This window comes from Corvus moneduloides, chromosome 13 (assembly GCF_009650955.1).
Source record: "Corvus moneduloides isolate bCorMon1 chromosome 13, bCorMon1.pri, whole genome shotgun sequence".
Taxonomy (NCBI): domain Eukaryota; kingdom Metazoa; phylum Chordata; class Aves; order Passeriformes; family Corvidae; genus Corvus; species Corvus moneduloides.
In genome coordinates, this window is record NC_045488.1 from 13,644,426 (window position 1) to 13,668,400 (window position 23,975).

Below are 23,975 nucleotides of genomic sequence, written 5' to 3' on the forward strand. Positions count from 1 at the left end.
CTCTTATAATATCTTTGTTCTAAAGAGACATGCATGCTTTAATGCTCCTTTTGGGGAGGGAAGCAGCTCTGAAAGCTCAGTGCCATTCCTTGTCTCTGGACTGCCATGTGACTTTCTCCATTTGCCAGTTTTAAAATGGTCCCTGTAATTTTTCTTCAACAGCTTACTTGAAGCAAGTGAGGTGGAATTATATCAAGGAGCAAAGTTTAAAATTCTTTGGCCAAAAATTTCTTTTTAACTATGGGGGCAGATGCTACTGTTACCGAAGCCGTGTTTCTGATTATGTACTTTGTTCGGTAATTTGGAAGACTTAGCATTAGTATCATTACTTACAGAATTGAATAACTTTTCATTTCAAGACAGAACAGCAGCAGGATTTGAAATGTTTGAGTTTGGCAAGAAAGGGCTTGTCTGTAAAACAATGAAATTGCGTTGGGGAAATACAGTGCCTCTGTTCAGCTGGGGCAGGCTGAGGTACACTGCGAGCTGTTGTGAGCTGCAGCTGCATTTACCATCAAACACTGAGCTGGTGCCGATGAATGTTTTGTTTTTAGTGTCATGGAAACTGTGAGCCAAAGAATGGATATTCTATTCATCTGGGAAAATAGCAGTTCGCTGCATAAAACATCAGTTGCTTCCAAAGCAGTTCTTAAAATAGACTTTGTGAATATAACCCTAGAAGTAAAAGTGCAGCAATTTAAATGACCTCGGTACTACTTTGTTTTTTTAAAATTAGAATATATGTGTGAATTAAATAAACACAGAAGTAGTGAAATTTCAAGATACAACTGTGGCATAGAACTCCTACAATGATTCCATGTTTTACTTTACTATGCAACTTTTAATTTAAAAAATGGAGAAACCCAGACATTTCAATATCAGTCTTAATAATTTCTGTGATTCTTCTTCAAATGGCGTGCTCAAAGAAGGGTAGTTTTGGTCATCATTCAGTATCATTTACTGTTTTGTACAGCATAGTACAAATCAAACTCATTGCAGAGATCGGATATCCAAGAGAGTGCTCTCATGGGCAAAGAAGAAAAGAGGTATGGAACGGTGTTGTGTGGGTTTTTAAATGCATGAGCATTTTTGCAGAGCCAGTATGTAGTGAATAATTAAGGGACTTAATTCAGTTGAATTGGAAAGCTTAAATTTGTTGCACTAAATTTTGATGTTGAGGGAAGAGTAAATGTGAGAGGCAAGGAGAAACCAATACAGAAAAATAGATATACAAAGTCATTGCAAAAGGAAGCTGAAGAAATTGGAATTAGTTTGACCTGATGGAAGTTGGAGGGAGAATTGCCAGTTGCAGGATTTCAGAATCCTGGATTCTGGAATAGATGTGATACTAGTTAAAAGAAAGGAACTTTTGCATGCAGTGAAAGCAGTGGGATTCTTTCTGTTTATTGCTCTCTAGCTTAAGGTTGGTTGGTTGGTGTTTGTGAGCTGGTGAGGTTTTGTTTTAATTGGGGGTTTGGAAATTAGATGCAATATTTTTGATCTGGTGTAAGGCGTGCTGAGCAGAGGTGGATGGTCACTGCCCTGGCCATGCTGTCTCGTGTAGCTGCCCCTTCAGACCACCAGTCCTTCTCCACACAGCTGGATCCCAACCTGCACTGGTGCAAGGGGCTGCTCCATGCCAGGTGCAGAGCTTTACATTTGTTATGGCTGAATTTTATGAGGTTCCTGTTGGCCCAATCCTCTAGATTGTTTCTATTCCTCTGAATGGTAGTCCTGCCTCCAAGTATACCAGCTGCACCTCTGAAACTGGGGTCTGTGCAAATTCTTTTAGGGTGTGCTCTGTGTTTTCCCCCAGGCTGATAAAGACAATAAGCAAGTAAGGTTCCATATACACTGTATAGTTGGTAATAACAGAATTATAGATGAAGGGAGAGTGATAAAAACATACATTTAAGTTGAAAAATCTGCATGAGAAGTAAAATAGGTGCTTCAGAATCTGAGACTTAGATGAGTTACTCAGTACAGGATCAAGAAAAGTGTTTTCTAAGTGTTTATGACTGTTTGATATCAAGAACTAATGTGTAGTTGAAAGCTTACAGCAGAGATAACAGCTAGGTATGAAATGGGAAATGTCTTTGAAATTAATCCTTGTTTCTGTATTAAAGGCTTCCACAACAATATGGGAACTCCACACTACCTGTTCTGTAGTCTGGGGAGTTGAAGTACAAGCAGGAAAAATAGATAAAAAGATACAAAACCCATGTGGTTTTGCTTTCACTCATTAATACTGTTTAGGCTTAGAAGGATGATTTTCAGTCTGCAATACTTTCAGGTACCATAACCACATATCCTTAACACCAAGGTGGACATTTGGCCTTTTCTAGTGAACACCTCAGAAGGTTCCCTGTGGGATTTTCCAAGGCCAGTAGGCCTTTTACAGAGCTCTGAGGTAAGCCAACAGGAAAGGTTAGGATAATGGAGGAACATGGAAAGTTTCTATAGCTGCCACCCTCCTCCTGAAGGGTAAATCCAGGTCCTGGCTGCAGGGCCATGTCTCAGTCCCACAGACATCCTTCTGCGCTTGGCTGAGTAAGAGGCAGTTTGCTTCCTTAAGTACAGTTCACAGCACTCCACCGACCTGTCTTCATTTGTTTCAATCTGCCAACAAGCTCTGAATTTCCAGTAATGAATTGGAGATTTAGACTGACAAGCTGATGCTTTTAAAAAAAAAAAAAAAAAAAGACTAAATTTAGGGGCAAGGTTTGAGTCATGTTGATGTTTTCAGTTGCATTTAAAACATTGTCTGGTGCCTAGCTTTTACTCTCTCTGTGCATTATTATTTTAATAGAGTAATAAGGTTATTCCTTTAAATTATTCTTTTAAAATGTATCCTTTTATTGTCAAACAGTTTATCAATGCACATAGCTTACAAGAATCAGGTACATCGATACTGTACTGTGCCAGCTTACAGTGGAAAAAACACACCTTTCCCACAAATTCAGGCTGAAGGGCATTACCATTAGCCTATTAATCCTTTATTAATAAAATTCCATTTTGGTGATGTCAGTAGTTACGATTTGCTATCAGAGCAATAAATTATTTGTGTAATCATATTTGCTTCTTTTAAATATTTTACAAAATGAACTTTCTTCTGGAGATTTTGCACTTTGAGTATTCTAAGACTTAGTAAAAACCAGTCTTAATATCTGAGAAAACCTCCTAGTTTATATATATTTGAAAAAAAATATTTTTAATCCTTACCTCAACCTGCTGATACAGATGTGCAGAGTGTTAGTAATTGCTTTTACATTCTCCTTGCTGTTGATATAGAAAGTATTTCATCATTCTTATTCATATGACCATTTCCATAAAATAATTACCAATATTGCAGTGAGTGTTCTTTTTGTTCTTAACATGCTGAAGAAAAGTGTTTTCCTTATCTGCTTTAGGTCATTTAAAGCCTCTGGAAAGCATGTGTAGCCAAGCAGAGAGGTAGTATTCATTGATATATGAAGTTTTATTCTTTAGTTCATTGAGCAGCTCCCCATGTTCCATGGTGTTTTTAAACCTGAGACTTATAATCACCTTGACTATGTCTGGACCTGGGTTATTACTCTTAATGTTTCTTCAGTTGTGTTCCCACACCTGTTATTATCTCTTATAAATACTGTGACTTAAAAATCCAGTATTCATCCTTGAGGTGCCTTGGCAGTAAGGTACTGGTGTTTTCGTGAATACACGGAGATGTGAGGTGCCTACAGATGAGGGATGGTTTAGAGAGTTCTGTATTTTTTCAGTGGTTTTTGGTAGACAGTTAAAAGTTCATTCTGTGTGTAGCTCCAATAGCAGTTTACATTTCTGCAGACAGTGATGTTCTCTTGTGCAGTTATTGTCAGTGGTTCAGGGCTTGGGAAGATTGCTTTCAATTTTTGAACAGTCTAAAGTTCCGTACTGTAAATACTGTTTTTCTACTAAAATAAGAACACCTATTTTAAGCTCTAAGCATTTTAAGTATTTTGCATTAATCTAGACTATCTAATTATTCTTTATGGGGTTTCTGTTTCACGTTCTTTTGGCTCGATGTGCCTTCATATAATGCATGTGAATAGTCAGGAGTTTCCAGCCCCCAAACAGGAGATGGCTCCTTTCAGGCACTGTCTCCTGAGGATTTCCCCTCCTATTTTAACAGGTAACTTGATTATTCTGTGGTGCCTGTGGGAATTGTTTCTAGAAGAAGTAATACTCAGAAAGCACTTAACATGTTGTTTTGTCTTCTAAAATGTGTTCTAGCATCTAACGTGTGTTTGGGGTTTGGTTTTCTATGTTGTTTTTCTGTGTTGTTTGGTTCTTTGGGTGGTTTGGCGGGGTGTGGGTTTTTTTTCTGTTGATGGTTGTTGGTTTTTTTTCTTCAGGCTAACTGAAGAACTAGATACTGCTAGTTTGGAGCCCACAGTTTGGGAATTCCTGTTTTACAAACCTCTGTGCAATTGAGATGGCTGTGAAGGGTGAAGTTAGAAAAAGTTATGCAAGTCATTCAAATAAGAACAGTCAAAGGTGTTGTACAATGAAGGACTATTGTATGCATTTGCCTTATGGAAGATGGTTATAAATGTTTGTTGTGTTTGTGCCTGTGTTTATACAGAAAATGGGCAAGGGGGGAATCTTTCTTTGTTGACAAGCTGACTTTTCACATTTAATGAGAATTAATAGATCTTGGATAGTGAGAGAAGCCATAGATATCTGCAGAATTTATTTTTTTTTGTGTGTGTGTATACATATATATATATATATATCTGAAGTAATCTAGTAATTTGTAGTAAGTAGTGTCACCAAAATAATCTTTTAATTGGAGACAGGTGTAGCAGTTTGTTGTAAAGTGTGGATTCTCTATTCATTTCCAATTAAAAAATCCTCTTGACTTTAGACTTAAGAATGTAATTGATGTTCAAAGTAATTTTTGTGCTTAGATCTGGGACAAATTCCACACCAGGAGAGCAAGGGATGCTTTTCATGTTAACTATAAGTAGCAACTTTGTTAGTTACTTGAGAATTTTAACCGAATCCCTTGGGGATGAGGTGGGGGAAGATGGCAAAAGGAGAAATATTTTAATAGACAAAGTGAAGACACTTGGATACTCTAGAAAAACATGGGATGGATAGGTGAGGTAAGTAAATGTATATGACAAATGCCACCAGTGTGGAATGTTTGTGTGTTCATATGCAAATTCACTTTGCTTATTGTTTTCTGCATATTCAATATCCCCGATTTCCCTCATTTTTGGTATATTTTTAATCTATTTCTCACTGGATGTTCTCGCTATGTGTAACACATATTAATGGGTTCATAGAGTGTTAACATTATTTATGGTAAGGTTAGCCTGGGGTAGACATACTAGTGGAGAATTTGAAACTACATAAAACAGCTATTCAGGAACTCTTTGGATCTCAGATACTTGCCCACATATGCTTGGGGGAGGAAGAGAAGAAAGTTCTTTCTTCAGGTTTGTACCCCTCTTCCCTCAGTTACTGCTGTGCATTCTTCCTGCCAGCGACTTCAGTGCCTTTTAGCCTTGCAAACATTTGATTTGTTATTCAGCACAGTGTAAGCCTGCTAAGTGGAGGGACAGGAATAGTACTGAGGAAGGAGCCCTCATGGATCAGCCTCTGTTGGAATAGAAATGTTCTTAGTTTGACAGGAGCATATAAATTATGAGTTCATAGGGTCAATCCAAATATAATGTGGAATTTAGTCCACCTTTACCTCCTGTGTATTTGAAGTACATAAGAACGTTAATAAATTGTTTTTATAGCACAAGATCTGTGCAGTGATCTGCAAACTGACAAAATACTCCATCTTTTCTTAGATGTACTTACAAATCAATGGGATGGATGTGTCAAAGGCATGTCTTTGAGAAGCAGGTCTTTAATACCTCTTCACACACTGACATTATTTTTTAAAAAAAATATTGTGTTAAAGAAGTTGTGAGAAATTCCTTGACTTCTGTGTTTAACGTCTTTATAAATATACTCTGAGATTTATTGCCTGGCTGGTTCAATCAGTAGAATTTTCATAGCGAAAGGCATCTGCAAATGCTGACACAACTGTAAATATAAATATAAAAACTTCTGATATTTAGGGTCTCTGGAAAACAAACTGAATTTTTTTTCCAGATCATCTTGTCCAAATGTCAACAAAAACAATAATTCAATATTTGTTCCTAAATTGCAAAAGTTATAATGGGAGGTTGATTACAGGTAATTCCATCTTCAGAATTTTCACATTTTGGATTATTTGAATGTGAAAAGCACTTCTTGCTCCAAATAAGTAATAGGACTAGCTAACAGAAGTATAATGCTGTCTTCTTACAAATGAGAATTTAAGGCATGGAGAATCCTTGGAGATTCCTGGCAGACCTGAGACTGGATGGTTAAATCCCATAAATCTCATTCAAAATCTTAGACTTTTACTTCTTGACAATCATTAATTTCATAGGATCCCAGTCTTTCAAAATTTTGGCCAAAAAAAGGAGGAGGGAGCAAATCTGTAGTGTTAAAACCAAGTTTTTCTAAAACGTTTACTTCTGCTGTCTTGGAAAATCTTAGAAGGTGTCACAGTATGGGGAAAAATACTCCAACGTTTTTTCACTAATTGCAGTCTGTACATATAATTTTTATGATGAGCTATATAGACTGCATTGCTGATAAACACTTGGGCATGGCATTTCCGGGTAAGTATGTTTGTAGTTTTTCTTCTGTTCTGTTACTTTATTACAATTTTTCCAGTAATGTGATTTTATTGTGTATTAATTACTTATTAAACTTAAGGTTAAAAATTTGTCCTACAAGTTTGCAGATATTTCGTATTGCGTAGGTTTGACTGCTTTGTTAAAAGGTATGAGAGCATGGATGAATTTGCAAGACTTAGAGGGATATTGATTGGGGAAGCTGCTTGCAGTCAGAAGACTGAGCTAAGATGGAGCATGTGATGAGATAAAGGCTAGGTTAGGAAAGTGATTACAACTGGGGACCTGCTAATCACTGACCTCTGTAGGGATCCTGTAGTTTATCACTAATCTCACTTGCACTTGGCATTTTCCTGTGTTGCTGCTTCATTGTTCATAGCTGAGTGAGTAATTTGGCTTGGGATGAACAGGAGGAGGGTGCTGCAAGTCCAGCAGCTGCACTTGTTGGCACTGGGTTGCTAAACATCCTTAGTGCAGCCAGCAGCATGCTTGGCACACATCAGCCAATAATACTTAAACATTGTCATGAAGAGAATAGGAGGTCATTTGTTTTAAGCCATTTCTTCAAATTGTGTTGCTCCAGATCTGTTTCATTTCCAGGAGTTCTGGTCTCAAATATCATAAGGAAAAATGTATGTTGTCTTTTGATATGTATTCACAATATATACATGTGTGCATTACAGATCTTTTAAATGCTAGAGAGAAGATACTAAAACTGTTACAGCCTCTATTAATGAGTAGGCTATATAGCAGTAGAAAAGGAAGAAATTATTCCTCTGCTGCTGTGGGAAATGTATGGATATATAGTAAAAATTTTTAGGGCTGCATGTGTCAGTCTTGCCTCAATGAAGGCAACACAACAAGTCCTAGGAGCAGGGATGGACTTGTGTTTTAATCAAACAATTTTTTTTTCCACTGTACTGAATAATTGCTGAATAAGAAATTTTTAATGCCAACAAAATTTTAAAAAATAAAGAGCAGACCTGCAATAATCTTATTCTATGAACTTTGTGTACTTTCTACTTCATGGTAATTTGGAAAGCAATATTGATTAGTAGAAAAATGTCTTTGTTGAAGGTTTTTCTTGTATCTTTTGTATGTGCCTGTCAGTGTAGCTTGTGAAGCTTGTTCCTTGATACATTGGATCTGCATATGAAAAATTATTTGAATGTATTCATTCTGTGGGTAACAAAGACACATACTTTGCTGGATGTGGAGGGGGAGAAAGCAGTATAAAAATTCATTTCTAGATGAATTACCAACACTATTTTAATAGCTTGAAAAGAAAAATAAATTCTCGAAGTTGTCAACAATGTTTTGTTATAAACTGACTTTTGGGTAGGCTATCTGTAGGGACCAGTTCAAAGTGTTATATCAGTGATGAAATGATGTTTAGAAACTGTAAAAACAAGCTTCAGTATTCACTTGGATTCTCTGTACAAGTAGGGCAGACATATTTCATGTCTGACAAACAGAGCAGCTGCCAGCTGTGGTCACTATAGCATTCATACTGAATGATAAACATTGCTTCATTAAAAGATGTTGTTGCTTTCCATATTGCCAACCAAACAAATTCTTAGCAAGGCACAGAAAGATCTTCAGTCTGTAAAGGGTTAATTCTGTGGGAATTGAAATAATTTTTTGAGAGTTCTGTCATCTTCTCATAAGCCAAGCATTATCTAGCAGTGGGAAAAGGCTGTTTTATACTGGCAGGCATTTATAGCACATTCACTGAAGTAGTCCTCTACTGAGTTAATGTAGTGCTGTTTTCAGCTCACTATCACTTTGCATCTTGCTGTTTCAGTTCGTTCTGTGTTAAGAGTATTTAGGCTGCACAGCTGTTACACATGTAGATGTATTGTGGAAGACAATTCCTCATGTGGTATTCAAAGGCTATATTAAGTTGTGAGCATATCACATTTAGACAAGTGATTGCAAGAGAAAAAAATTATTTACTAAATGCCTATTAATGTTTGAATTGATAGAGAATGTGTCAAGGTTTTAAATTTACACTGTTGGGAAATATTTGTGGTTCCAAATGCCTAGTGGGATTTTCTTGGTTGGGTTTCTTTTAATTCCATAGTCCCTGAACTTTGAGCCTGTTAGGTGGTGACTCGGTCCTTGAAGTTTTTCCTGATAAAAACACATGAAAATTCAAAAAAACCCCAAAAGCCCAATAAAGCACATTAATTCCAAGTTATTAAAATATTCAAATCCCTTGTGAATTGACCTGTGCAGATGTAAATTTTTTGTATATAACCATCTCAATTGTTTTTAAATGTCTCTTGCTTTATTCCAAATCTGCTTGGAATGCACAACTCTGGTATGTAGAGCCACTAGTACATAAACTGAAGAAAAGTTTACCATGATGCTTCTTTGTAAGCAAGACATAGATTTTTATTCTAAAATGACAGCATCTAACTTTTTTGTTGTGTGAAAATAAAATCAGATCTGAAGAGGAAATAAACTTCATCTGGGCATCTGCTTTACCTTCCCAGCTGATATGTCTGCACACTTCCTTACATCCATGTCTACACAAACCTGTGCAAATGAAAGTGTTCGATGAGGATTTTGTAATTAAGTGGTTTTTGCAGACTCCTCTCCTTCTTCTAATTAATGTCGGGTGCCATAGTGAATTTCCTTATGTCCCCAAAATGCCGAGCATTAGTGTTTCTGAATTTCCAGCTGTAATGCAAAAGAGACTACTGCTATCTGTGTAGTGAGCACTGACTGGGACAAGACCTGAGAGAGGGTGAAAAAGACCCAACTGCAAGTCTTCTGGGGTAAACCTGCAAGTCATTTCAGGGTCTGCTTTGGCTCTCAGTCTCACTGTATTTTTAAAGTTTGCATTCTCATAAGCACTGGCACTCCAGTAGGTTTGGGTTTTATTGTAACCTCTACATTTTTATGCTCTTCTGTCAATCTGTAGAGAGTATGAGTAAATAAGAAAGGTATTTCATAAGCTAAAAACCAACAAAGGGACTCTCCTTTGATATATTTGGCCATGTGTATGAACTTTACTGGATGCTAGAGGCTGCCCATGCATTGATCAGAGAGTGTGTATGGGACCTACCTTCTTGTAAACCAACAAGAATGTTACCCACCTTTCAAGTACTTGTGAAGTATTGCTAAGTATTTTCTCTTTCTATTGAGAAATAAACATTACCTGTGACATTAGCTTACAAAGGTTTAAATAGTGAGATTAGCATTTTGCCTAGACTGGAGCAGCTGAAGTGTGTTGAAATGACAACAGGCAATTTGAAATCTGTACTGTCACCTTTTCCATTGTGTTGGTAGTGAAGTGCTATGGCCAGACAGCATGATGCTGGGCAACCTTGATCTTTTCTCACTGAAGCTTCAGGGGCTTCAGTGAACTCCTGTAATGTGCTCTAATGGTGCCCAGGATTGCTCACCTCTGTCCCATCCTTGTGCTGTGCTAACGTGGCGATGAAGTTGCTGACATTGTTCCAGTCCCACATGAGGGACCACAGGGTGCAGTTCCATAGTTTGAGAGACAGCCAGGAGCAGGGCTTGAGTGTGGGCTCGATGTGTGTTGCTGTAGTGTGTGCCTGTTAATTTTTGGTGTTTAAAAAATGTGTACCTTTAACATTGTGGCACTACTGCAAGTTTGAGAGTCCTGTCTAAGTGCTTGCACTGGGAATGTGTTTGGGACACTATCTGTGAAAGGCATCCTCTCATAGTTGATCCTAGGTTGTTTTCCAAACCCTTCATTGAAAAGCTGAGGCATTTGAACACAGGTTAAATGTTAATTTGCTCCAACAAATTTTTGAGAAATATTTAGGCACTACAGCATCAGAAAGCCTTGACTTTTCCTGGTCACTTCTCAGAACCAAATTTACCATGGATTGGGCTGTTCTAGTAAGCTTTTCTCCTTTAATATGAATCTGCCATACTTTAAAAAAATATAACATTTAAATAACTTGATTTTATGCATTCTTATCTAACAATTTCTTGCTTGCTACACAAACCATAATTTACATCATAATTTTTCGAGCCTGTGTAATTGACTCTTGTACAAATATTTGTTTTAAAGCCTGCCTGGAATACTGCATACTTCAGTCAAAGTTGTTTATCATGTGATATGAGATTCTCATTTTCTGGAAAGAAAATGCTGAGTCTGGTTTAATATGAACAGCATGATTCATCCTACTACTTATAATTTTGCATGCTAGGTATTTTATTTGCTTGGTGCTTGATAGTTGTTAGAGGCAAATTGCTTCGGCAGAAAAATGTAAAATTTTTCCTCCCTTTGTTACAGCAGAGCTGCCATTTTTCAAGCAAACTATTGTTGACCATACCAGTGCTAGTTATCAAGATTACAATCTTGCAGAGATGTGGTTCCAAGAGATTCAGACTTGTTTTTCCTCCCTGCTTACACAAGATGCACTTTTAAAATGACCAAAAAGCATACTTTATATTCTCCTCTTATGAAATTATATTTAGGGATTTTTGGTAGTAAGAGAGAAAAATCAGAAAAAGCAAAGGAAGTCCTATTCTTGAAGTGCAATTGCAATATCATGTAGCTATTTATCCCTGAAATGGGAATGTGGAAGAAAGGCTACTTTTTCTTCCTATTAGGACAGGAGAACACACACATTGTTTGCAAAGGGAATGCCTAGTTGGGTGAGATAGCATTCATTTTCAAATGGGTAGATCTGGTTAATTAATGCTTGCTTTTGGATAAGACTCTGAGTAGTGGTACAGGGTTTTACTGAGTCCTAACTGTGTCATAATTAGGGCAGGCACATGCACGGTGTTTTCTGTTATACACATACTTGATGAATGTCTGATGCTTGGCATTGTTCAGTGGGCTTCTATTCAAGATTTTTTTCAAGGTGTTGATCCTGAGCTCTACTGGAGAACTTGCACACTGAGTTTTAATATACAAATATGCCATTTTGGTGGCATACCTAACAAATACAGCACTAAGTAGTTTTCCTGGAACTGGCAAACCCATTGCTAATGTCTTGTGACCTCAGACAGCAACATCAGAAGGCTGCATGAGGCACAGTGTTCTGTATGTGCTACCTACAGGCAAAGATTGCATATTTGGCAAAAATAATGTATGTTTTGCTGTCTTGCCCAGTTGTCTTGCTTGAGTTTTATACCTGCTTATCATTAAACATTAACATTAACGTGTACATTAAACAAAAAGATTTTTAAGGATGTAGGGGTGAGTGTTGAGCTGAATGAATCAGCCGTGGTTTAAGGTTGGCGTGAGTTTTACTGTTCTGAATGAAGTTTTTGTTTGCTTTTCATGTGGTTTTATTTTATTGCTCAGTATATTCATTGTCTAAGATGGATACCAGCTAAGTGTTAGTTTCATGCAGGAAGGAGAAATGTCTCAAAGTGTCTCTACCTTTGCTTGTTGATAATGGAAATGAAAATGGACCTTCGCCTTTTGTATTTAAACATACTGAATAGGAATATTTTATAGTATCCGACTGGTTACAAAAGGAATTTTATTAGGTAAATATGTGATCTATTATTGTAGTGTTGTTTGAGTGTGTGAAACACAGATGTATAAAAACCTGATTTTTTTCATGCAACTTGATGTTTGTAAATTTACTATGATGTGAATAGATTTTCTGAATTGCATATATACAGACAATTGATGTGGATGTCTAGGGGAGTTTAAAAATAACCAAATTTTAAATTTCTTTCTTTTGTAGGAAAAACCTCAGACAGAGGTCCATTTCCACTGTATGGTAGAGACACGGGCTTACCAGGCTGTCAAGTAAGTAGAGTCTCTTCATTTTAGAGTGATGATTTCCTTCATGTGATTTCTAATGAGCCAGACTAAGCATACTTTGATCATTGTTTAAAAGTCTGTTTCGAATGTACAGGAAATTTGACTGTTTGAAAAGTATAATTACCACGTGATTACATTCAGTGTCTGTTGATAAAGATTTAAATAACTAATATGTTTATAATTCTGAGATACTGCTTTATGTTTATTTTCTCAAAGAGGAATCTTTTTTTAATTTTACTGTAGGTTGACTATTTCCTTTGAACTGATATTTTCAGGGGTGTCTTTCTTCTGGAGGATAAAATTTAGCATATGAGTTTGACATCTTGGTTTTTAACTAGTAGCTTGGGAAGTGTGAATGGGCAGCACCATGTGGCAATGCTTCCCCTATTAAGAAAGGATCATTCTCATAGCCTTTACTACTTCTCTGCAACGCAGATGTGGCAAACAAAGACCCATTTGTAGCTGTATGGGTGAGCTTTCAGTAACATTCTCCCAAAAAGCAGTATAGCTCTTTACCTTAAAGTTACGGGCGTCACATTATTGCCAGTCTAGACAGTAAAACATTGTATTAGTGTTGTTACTATTGTTGAAATAACTCTGTATGTACTGTATTTAAATATAATAACTTAAGCTTGACATTAGTTTGGAAGCAAATTAATTTCCACAATACTCTTTCATTAAGTTAATGTTTTGTATTGGAAAATGGTTTTATATGAACTTTGCATAAAATTCTATTCTGCTTTGCAGGAACGAGTGTAGTTTCTGTTGTTTGGTTTCTCAGTGAGGAAAATCCTTTTATATCTCTATATATTTAGGATTGTTTCTATCTAGTACCATTTAATATTAATTTTTTACATATAGCTATTTTAAACTTAGAATCTTACACATATTTGTTTCTATTAACATCTCTTTTAGTTCTGTTTATCACTTTGATAAGCTTTCTACTATTTAATCTCCCTCAGTTTCTTTTTCTTTAAAATGTTTAGTATGTGGGGAGAATGTTACTGTAGGTAAATCTGTATTGGTTTTATATTCAGGATAATAAAAAGTGAACATAGAGTTAACCTTGAATTAAATTTTAATTCCATTAGATTCATGTGATAAATTACAGTTTGTATTTTATTTTGGTCTTTGTCAGGTAAATCTGACAGTGTTTGAATTCATTTAACTTGGAATGTGGTGGGATTTCTGAATCTTTAGAGGTTTTTTTTGGTTTTTGTAAATGGCATGGTAGCGCTTGAAATACAGCTCTCATTGCAGCTCCTGTGTTTGAAATCTGTCATAGAGAAGGTCTAAAGTGATCATGAGAGGTCATTACAATCCAAATGAAGAATTGGCTGCATTGTCCCTTACAGAGGCTTCATGTGCTCAGTTCTCAAAAAAGTCTAGGGATGGAAGAGACTGCATGACCACTCTGGGTCTTGTTTTCCACTACTTGAGTGTAGTTACTCTCAAAAAGTTTCCCTGGTGCCTTATCTAAACATCATTGTAATTAAAGTAGCTAGCTCTTGTCTTACAGACAGTGGACATGGAGAAGAATCTATTCTCTTTTAAGCCTGTAGAGGCTGGAAAAACCATTAGATGATTAAGATGATAAGGAGTCCTTAGAAAAGATAGACATAACTGCAGTTAATTTTTACATGGGTGTGTATAGTGCAGGTATATTTTAGCAGTGGATATGTAACAGGTTCTGTCTCAGACTGAAATATTAGTAGAAAAGCTTATGCTTTGCTCTGAATGTTCTCCAGTAGGTTCACAACCCTAGGGAATTCCAGTGTTTTAAGTGAGGTCAAGTAGCTCACCTAGGGCCTTTAACACTATGGCAAAAAGAAATTTCCTGGATCTTTCAGACAATACTGAACTTTTTCCTGTGTGGTATTTGCCTATTTTCCTAACAAATCTCCAGTCTCAGCTACATATTTCAATCGTAGTGATCTAAAATTTCCCAATACCTTTTTATGGTAATTCTGGCTAGCTTGTTATTCCTCACCCTGTATTTTTCAGTTTACAGGTTCCATGTACAAAAATCTATTTACTTTTTTAACACGTTCCTTCTACCGTCTCTAAATTTGTTAGTGCAATTTTGAATTCCAGGCTTGCACTGCATTTGTAGATCCTTATGGGTTATTTGCTTTGTGAATTTAGTAAATGTAGTCTTCATTTTTCATCCAAGTCACTAATTAAGAGGTGGAATGATGCCCAAAACAGATGCCTGCAAAGTCTCAGTTAATACATTCACCCACTGTTGATCATAAACTCTTAGCTGTTTTTTAATCAGCTTCGCTCTGTATTCAGCATTAGTTTTAGTTGTCCTCAGTTCCTCAGTTCACCTGTGAAATGTGGAATCGGTAAAAGCCTTATTAAAACACCTCATGCAATCTGAGAAGGAAATTAATTTTAAATACTGTATTCCAGCTGAATCACTATCAATTCTTCATTATCTTCTGAAATTTGTAGTCTGTTTCTTCCAATATTCTTCAAAAAAAAAAGGAAATTTAGGTTGTTGAGGAATTATAAGCCACTACTTTTCTTCCTCTCGGAAACCAACCAATGCCATTCTTTTCTAGTCTCTGCTCTGAACCAGGAGTTCAAGGACAGTGGCTAAGGTTTCTGAAATGGTAAAATGGCAAGAGCCAGTCAGTTTCCTGAGTGTGTTACTGGGTACAGGTGAATTGAAAATACCTAACTTCCCCAAATACTCTTGAATCCATCCTTCTTCTACCTCCTTTCCTTATGTTACTTGTGTAAAGGGGATTAATAACCTGGTATGGAAGTGGGAGGAGTTTTAAGTTTTACTTTCTGAACTTACAGAAGGCTGCAATGAAAATTTTCAAAACCACTGTAAACTGCAATGTTTCAGACTCATTCTCACCTTTTACTGAAAATAATCTAAGCAGTGATTTGTAGGGGCTGTTTGCTACCTACAGGCTTTATATTTAGGCTGTAGGAGTTGAAGTGTGATTGATTTTCAGTGTAGCTTAAGAACCTGAGCAATTTAGGTAATGGAATCTGATTCAGCTGTAACATTTAGTCACAAGAATGTAAATATGGCTAATTTGCGAATATTTTATTAGCAGGAAGTGCTTGTTTTCAGGTTTTTGTTCCATCACGTGTTTTAAGCAAGCCAAAAAGGAGAATCCAAAAGTATATAGACTGTAAGTGGATAGGTAAGATGACAAATTGAGGCTTATGCAGAGCTGATTTAGATGAACATAGAAAATCTTTACCTGGAGAAAAAATTGACAGCTTTTAGAAGAAATATTAAAAACTATTTTCCTGTCAGAATGAAATGTGATGCTACATGACTTGACACAAAGTCTCTTTTTTGTGTCTTTGAATTGGAGGTAGGGTGGTGGTTTGTGATTTTTGAGGGGACTCCACTATTCCTGTTGGCCATGTAATTGCAGTTTTGGGAAGGGCTTCTTTTCACAAATTATAAATCAGGTAAAGGTTAAATTTTAAGAAAGCTTCATGTAATAAAAAAAGATTTTATTCACATTTGTGTGATTTAGTACTGAAAACAGTAGCTTATGTAAAAGAAAGATTAGACTTCAGATATTGAATTCATGACTCCTATTTCCAGTATCATCAAAAAGGTCCCCAGCTGTCACTGAACATTGGTTTGACAGGTCTGAGCTCAAAGAAAGCCAGGGGTCTGCACTATTTTTAAAGTGAAATTGAGATAAATGTGCAGTACATGTGTAGCTGTTAGACTAATTCTTCTAATTGTTTGTGTGGGTCTTCACAGAAGGTAACTTCATCCCCAGGAGCCCATGAGTGCCCTGGATAATTGGCAGGGGGGATGCTCCTTTGGCCTCACAGTGTCTGTTCTCATGTGCCTGGCACATTCTCTCCCCACTGGCCTCACTAGGCTCAAGATAGTAAATTGTTGGTGACTATTCCCTTAATGTTCTATTTTCATTCTAAACAATCATGCATGAAAAATAGACATGATGGATTTTTTGATGTGTGGTGATAACACATTTATCCTCCCTTCATAATAATTTGAAGGCTACACACTGTCCTGTGTTTGGGAAGGGAGGTAGAATCAAGTGCTGAATGTAATGGATGCTAGGCAGGAATAAAGAGGCATTCACCACTTGTGGTTCAAAGCGTGGCCTTCCTGTAAAGAGTCGTATCTTAATTTACTCCATTTTTCTTACTCATTAATCTCGATGGTCTACATGATGATGGGACACTTCAGAAGTTATAAAACTGTTAGAAAAAACTGCTGCTGATAAAACTGTAGAATACACAAATGCTGGAAGGAGCTACGGATTGAATTTACTAAATACATTTCACTTAGACTATATACAATCCTATATATATAAAATAATGTATAAAATATACACTACTCTATAGTACCTGATATTTATACATACTGCATGAAATATATAGCACTACACTGAGAACATATGGACAATCTATATGATACTGTGTATGCTACCTATGTTTTATTTAGTGGCTGATGGATTTTTAACTCATTTCTGCTGCTATTATTGTATAAGTTTTGTGTGTGTTGGTAATAAATAAGGCAGCTTTTTCTTGGATGAAAAAGATTCAATAGAAAGCTGGTCCATCAATATTTCCAGTAATATTGCTACCCCATTTTCCCTTCAATAGCCATCAACTCTGCTGTTGCCATGAAGCTAATGTGAGGTGACTCATTTAGCAGCATATTACTGCATCATTGCAACATGATGTAAGGCACATCAGGCTTTATTAAATTAGCCTGAATTTTGCAGTATGACAGTAGCATTTTATGCACATTAACACCATACTTAGTGCTCCTTATGGGAATATACTTCAAGTAAACATATTAAGACATGATTTCAGACAACTTTTCAAAATTTACCAATTTCTCCTTTCTTCACCATTTAACATGGAACTTTAAAGGTTTACATCTTGTTGTCTGCAAATTTAGCTATTTATTAAAGAATAAAATGGTGGCATGTTAAGACTGTATCTGTTAGCTGTAACATCCTTAATGGGCTCAAAAGTTTGTTTTATTTTTGTGCAAAAAAATTTGTTTCTTAGCAAACACTACAAGAACTTTTGAAATAAACTCGAAAAATGCCTTTAGCACCAATTTCTTGGGCAATTTAACAGATGATCACTTCAGCAAAAGAAATGTCTGCAAGTGTGTGTTACTTTGTCTTTGCATAGTCAGTAATTTGCCTCTTAAAAATTTAAAGAGATTTTAAAGCAGCTTGAGCAGAATTCAAACCTAAAGAACAATTCTGCAATGTCAGGGCAAGTACTATCTCAGAGCTCACTCTCTAACAGCTACGGAAGTATAAGGGTACAACTCCAGAAATTTGAGCTGTCTAGGGAGAACATAAAAGCCCGTTCATATTGTGCATAGGCAAAAATGGCAACTTTTTTGTATTACTGTCAGGGTGGTGAGGATTAAGCAAGCAAAAGTTAAAGACATAGATGCCAGTTTAATGCATAGAGAAAAATTAATAGAAGAAAATAGCACCAACTTAAACGTAGTTTTAATATGTTCCTAAACTATGTAATTGTAAGATGTGTATTTGGTGTAATGGAGAAGAGTAACTGATTTTAATGTTTTTAGTAAAGCATCAGGTAACATTAAACAGCTGTAAGAATAAGCATACAGACAAAAATGTGAATGGTAGGAGATAAGAATGTGTAAAATGTATGTGGGAAGCAAAAATGAGATTTACTGACAAAAATGGAAAAGTAGTGAAGAATATGAAAAATGTAATTGGAAATGCAAGTTTCGTGAGAACAAAAAATTCGGAAGTGACAACAGTGAAAGAAATGAGTGATTATGAATAGTAGGGTAGAGTAGGGTTTTAGTGGCTTCTGACAGCTGAGGGGTTACTTAAAATGCAAGAGTTAGACTAGAAAAATTTATTTGTAGCACATTGAATTTTCCAAGGTGGTTGTTCTTCAGATGGGTACGGAGGCACCCAGATAAACCATCCTCAGGCTGCAGGTGTAGCCCCGAGGATCAGCATGGCAGCCTGACACTGCAGTTGCTCCTAGGATGCTTTGCCAGGGTTTCTGCTAACCAGTGTCTATTAAACAAGAAAGCTCTTCTTCCTCACTCCTAGTGTATGTTTGAGGACACTTTAGATGGATCTTTCCAATGAGGCAGAAGATTACATCATTTTCTGGACCTTTCTGATGAGTGAGACCTTAGAAAGACTACAAGCAGTGGCACCAGTTGCTTTTCTTCCTTCCTCACAGTTTTAGAAACAGTATAGAGAACATGATGTCTCCTTAAATCCAAGTAATACTGAGTTATAAGTATAAAAAATATTAAGGCTTGTACATGTGTGGGGTTTTTAATACCAATATAACTTTAAAGCTGAAAAACTGATTTTATTTTGTAAATTTTCTCTTTTTAATCTCTCCTTCTCTGACACTTTTGATATCAGGTGTCTCCCTGAAGCAGATTTTTACAGCTGAGCTATCAATCTCTAAGAAATGCAGCTGCTGAAGGAAAGGCTGACACAATGTTAACTGAAGCAGTGACTCTGGATTCTGCCAGCTGATACCATCTTAAAAGATTGGGATTGGGGAGAGGGATATATAGTTTTAGGGCAGATGGAATGCCTGAACTTTAGTTTATTTTGCTTCATTTTACTTCTCGAATAGAATCAAGCAATATTAACTTTCTGTTCACCATGATTTATTAGAAGTGAATTACTTATTGTGCTATTGGGAAAATATCTCCTGTCACTCAGCAGATAAGGAGTCTGCAGAACCTTTTTAGAAAGTAAAAATGTATGGGGCACAGGCTAGATTTCTTTTTCCAGTGCTGGAGGTGACCACCTGAAGTTAATCAGGGAAGACATTCCCCCTGGAATGAAGTGGGTAGCAGGTGTTAGGAATTTGTTGTAGTTGGAGGAGGGATGCTATTTTTAAAGGGTGAGCAGTTCCGTAAGGAATAATTTTCAGTGCCTTACCAGGCAAACAGTTTCTTGTCTTTGCCCTTCTCTTTCTCACACTATTTAGGGTTGTCAAATTTTCTTGCCACTTTTATTTTTTGCTTGTGTTTGATTGTATTTAAGGTCATGAATATTCTGTAAATTAATATATATACACACTATCTTGCATGTTGCTACATAAGGAAGTAAAAATAATGTTATAGCACAGAGTGCAGATAAAACTTCTTTGGTGAATTACTATTTGCATCCAGCTAAACTGACTGCCTCAGAGCTGGGTGCTTCTCAGTTACAAATTTATGGTATTAGTGGAGGATGGGGAAAATATTAGCTCAGCTCTGTACTCCTAGTCATGCCTGTTTATCTGAATGAGCTGGATTGCCCTTTGGATTTTCTTGAAGTATGTATTCCTTTTGTCTGTAATTGCTCTAGTATGTTAAGCCTCCATTTACTTTCCTTTTTTAATTAATAGGTAGGTAAAGTCCCTTCCCAGACTTCACATCTGCACAAATAACTGGTGTCAAGAGTAGAGGCCCTGAGTAGGATTGGGATGGGGGAGTTGAGTGATGTAGGTAACCTCTTACTGAGCAGTGCTTCCTGGGATGGGTGGGAGAGACTAGAGCTTGGGCAGTCACTAAGTGGTGGAAGGAAGCACAGGATTTCTCATTTACCTTCCTCCTTCATGGAACTAAACCATCCAGCTTGTATTGGTTTCAGCTGTGTTGTGGAGTGCTTTTCGAGACACTGGTGCTCCTGATGGTACAGGTTTCTAAAAAGCAGGGAGAGAAGCATAACATTCATTCAGGAGAGAGGACTGTAGCCTAAGATATTTCCTGGCCATTTCCTAGCACCCTAGTATTGAACTGAGCTCTCCCTTGATCACATGTGAAAACATATGACTTCTCCATGTTAAGTCCTAACAACTAACTGGTTGCTTTATTAATGTACCCTCATCATGTTAATAATTTTCTGACTTGGTGCTTAGAGCAAGAGAGATTTTTTTTCTCTTAGTTGTGTGGGAGAGGAGATGTACAGCTTCCATACTGTATGCATGAGATGATCTACTAATGTTCTGAAATATTTTTAAATAATTTTGCTGAAGATGCAGAGGGAGGAACAGATGCATAGTTTGAGCTTTATACTATCCTTTATAGTCTGGCTTCTGTAAATAAGACTCAGCATAACATCTTTTATTTAAATATTGACTCCTCATGCTAATATCTTGTAATCATAAAGGAAAGCAAGGAGGCTGGTACCATAAAAATTAAAAAAATAAATGAATAACCACTCAGCAGCTTCTCTTGTAGAATTTTGGAGTTCTCCAGAAAGTGGCTTTTGTATAATCATAGTAAGGAAGCTGTTCAAATTACTGTTTTCATAATGTAGTGAAAAGATTCAAAGGCAAAGGGAGGGGTGCCTGACCTGTAATCACAATGCTTAGTAATGCCTTCCTAGAATTCAGTCAGCAACGCAAAAATACCTTGCCCGGGGGGATGAACGAAGACAAGCTGAGCCAGCATAACCTCCGGGATTGGACACCAACATCAGCAGGGTGCTGCTTTAGAAGCGTAAAACTGAATTTGTAGTCTTGCCAATATGCAGCATCAGCGCAAGAAAGCCAATATTGCAAAGGAGAAGGAAGGGACCCTTCAAAATATTTGTATTAATCAGGGGCTTTAAAGACATTTAGATGCAAAAAGAATACAAAATGATTCCTTCCCTTTGCATTTAATCTTTGCTTTCCTCACTGCTAAACCCACACCCCCCCCCCCCCCCCATATATGTAATTCTGAATAAACTCCTTTCTTCTCTCTCTTCTGTCTCTGTGCTCAGTCCCAGTATATTTACACATGAGCAGAATTTGCCATGGTAGCAGCCTCTGCTTAGGTACACACATGAATAAGCAGCTCATGGTGATCTGGAAAAGCATTGGCATAAAAAGAGAATATATTGATAACTTGATCTTCATTGGTGTAAACATTAATTGGAAAGACAGTAAGGCTAAATGTTATTTTGTTTACGATGTTGCATCGCTTTGGTATTTAGTACCCTAGGTAGCTGGTTTTTAATCCAGTGAGCTAGATTAGCCTGATTACACTGGCAGGATGCAGTTGATGGATGACTGTCATTATCTTCTCAAACCTGCATGATACTTTAGGTATAGGAGATGATAATTAAATTTTCAAGAGACTACATTGAGATTATAAGACCTAAGTATTTTTTAAAAATGAGGGATATGTTTGCAATTATCAACATGTTGTTAGAGGATCCTCTCCTGAGATGTTTTATTAGCAACCCCTGATTTCCTTTAAATTGATCAAGAAAAAAAAGCTCAAGTTATCATATAACACTTTAGATGTTGTTTTGGTTTTCTAATTCTGATATTTTCCTCCACCTGAAACAGACCAAAAATGTATCTGATCAAATCTATTGGTAATGGCTTGAAGATGTACAGGTTACCACAATATATTTAATGAAACCTTGTTTGAGACAAAACACTAGAGAGGATCATAATTAACGCCTCATTTTCTGCCAGTTGCTATTGATTACTCATTCAGAGTCCCTTTGTTCTCAAAATGGTAACACTGTATTTCACATTACTATTTGATGATATTCTCAGGATGAGATTCTTTAACAACATGCTGATAATTGCAAACATATCTCTAAAATTTAAATTTAAAATGAATTTACATCATATGTCAGTGTTTTTCCCAAATTCAGCTCCTATTTTGGAGTGCATATTCATTACAGTTTCCAAAGACTGGAGACTTGAGTAAAGTGAAATTCAACACTTTATATCTTAGTTATATTTTTGTCTTAAACTGCGTGATGTGGAACTTGAGTGAATGGTCTTTTTACAGCTCTAACCTCTCTACCATACTAGGATTTCAGAGCAATTATTTGTTAATGTTTTAGTGTTGTGCTGGGTGTTCCTTTGGAAACACCATAACAAAATATACAACTTTGCTGAGGGATTTTGCAAGTTTACTAGAGTTTGGCTTTTCTTTTTTGTTATGTTCTTTTAACCCAGCTTATGCAAATTTTTCAGGTTTATCTGTAAGGCAAGACATGCCATACTGAGACACATTATATCCATGCTCTAAGTCAACCAAAGAGCTCATTGAGTAAAAACGACATGCACATGAAACTTGTGCTCTACCCAGGACAACATTTCGAGTTTACAGTAAGGCATGGAATGCACTTGCCATCTGCTCTGTGTAATTCTGAGAAATAGAGAGATGCCAAGTGAGTTTGTCAGCGACTGTGGCGGGATAATGGAGGGATTTGGTTGAGATGAGTGGTGTTGCATTACATTATTTTGTAAAAGTAAAAAAGTATCCAAGCTCCCAATTTTTAACTAAACACTCAAGTACTTATTTTTACCTCTAGACAGTTTTCCTGCTTTAAGTAGGTACAGCCTGACTACTAGGACTGAAAGCATAAACTTTATGAAAAGGAAGCTAATGCAAAAAAATAGAAAAAATAAAATCTAGTTGAATCTAGTTGACTGTTGGGGAGGTTTTCAAGATCTAAGTTTGCGGTTGGTGAGTTGCAGCTCTCATTTCACTGCCAAAGCAGCCTGCCTTATTATGCCAGCATAATGGGCCTGTCATAATCAGTTGCATATAATAGGCTAATGCTTTTATTCTCAACCATATTCTTCTTTTGATAGAAAATAATGAATAATGTAAAGGCACACAGTTGTATTTGGATCAAACTATTGCACAGTTTGGCTATGGTTACACTGGGAAAATTTGAGTTCTTAAAAGTGTTTGCCAATGTTTGTGTTTAAGAAAAGAATGTGAACAAGATTTCGACCAAGAAGCACAAGGCTACCTGCCTATAACAAATGCATTTTTGAATAGGTAAAACTTTATATAGGCAATGTATAGAGTCTATTTGTTAAAACTGCTTGTGTACTTTTCAGGACAGCTTGGCTCTCCTGTCTGCATAGAGCCTAAATTCTAGAGAGCTGCAAGGAATATTACGTAAGGACATCTGTAGGCCTTTACTTGTCCGCTTTCTTTTTTATATCAAAGTAAAATCAAAGAATTATTTACCAACATATTAGAATTCTGCTGGCTGGTGTCCTAGAAGTTCACTGAAGGCAGAGCAGTGTTTTGGCATCAAATGGTATCTAAAGAGTCACAGAGTTGGGCTGGGGAGAAGAAAACTTTGGAATTAGTCAAATTACTTTTTACTTTCATGCTTAAATTCTTTGAAAGAATCAATTTAAGAACCATTTTAAAATAAGTTGACTAAGGAGCTTTCTTTAAAATCTCAGGTATATCATTTTGATATAAGCATATGGTTGATTGGCTTGTTAGTTTGAATGGAAGTTACCTTTGCAGCTGCACTTTTGTGCAAGCAATGCAAAGTTACTTGTTTTCTGTGACAAAAGTGCATAAATCCACCCCCTATATGTAGATATGATTCTTTTTCCCTCACCCTTGCAATTCTTGAAGAGGTGACTCCCCTGCATTTCATTTTTATGAGAATACTCTTTAGGATAGTGACCCCTTAAAGCATTTGTCGATATAGTGGCCCTTGTGAAGGACTTTCCTATTTGGGTCAGGC

General features: G+C 36.6%; 1 protein-coding gene across 5 annotated transcripts in view; it reads left to right on the forward strand.

The window, feature by feature from the left end:
- TCF12 (transcription factor 12) overlaps nt 1-23,975 on the forward strand; it is a 160,788-nt gene that overhangs the window by 78,442 nt on the left and 58,371 nt on the right. For all 5 annotated transcript variants that reach the window (XM_032122371.1, XM_032122373.1, XM_032122372.1 and 2 more), the window contains exon 7: nt 12,398-12,462. In XM_032122371.1, the coding sequence (XP_031978262.1) occupies nt 12,398-12,462 (65 nt within the window). The remainder of the gene's footprint in view (nt 1-12,397; nt 12,463-23,975) is intronic.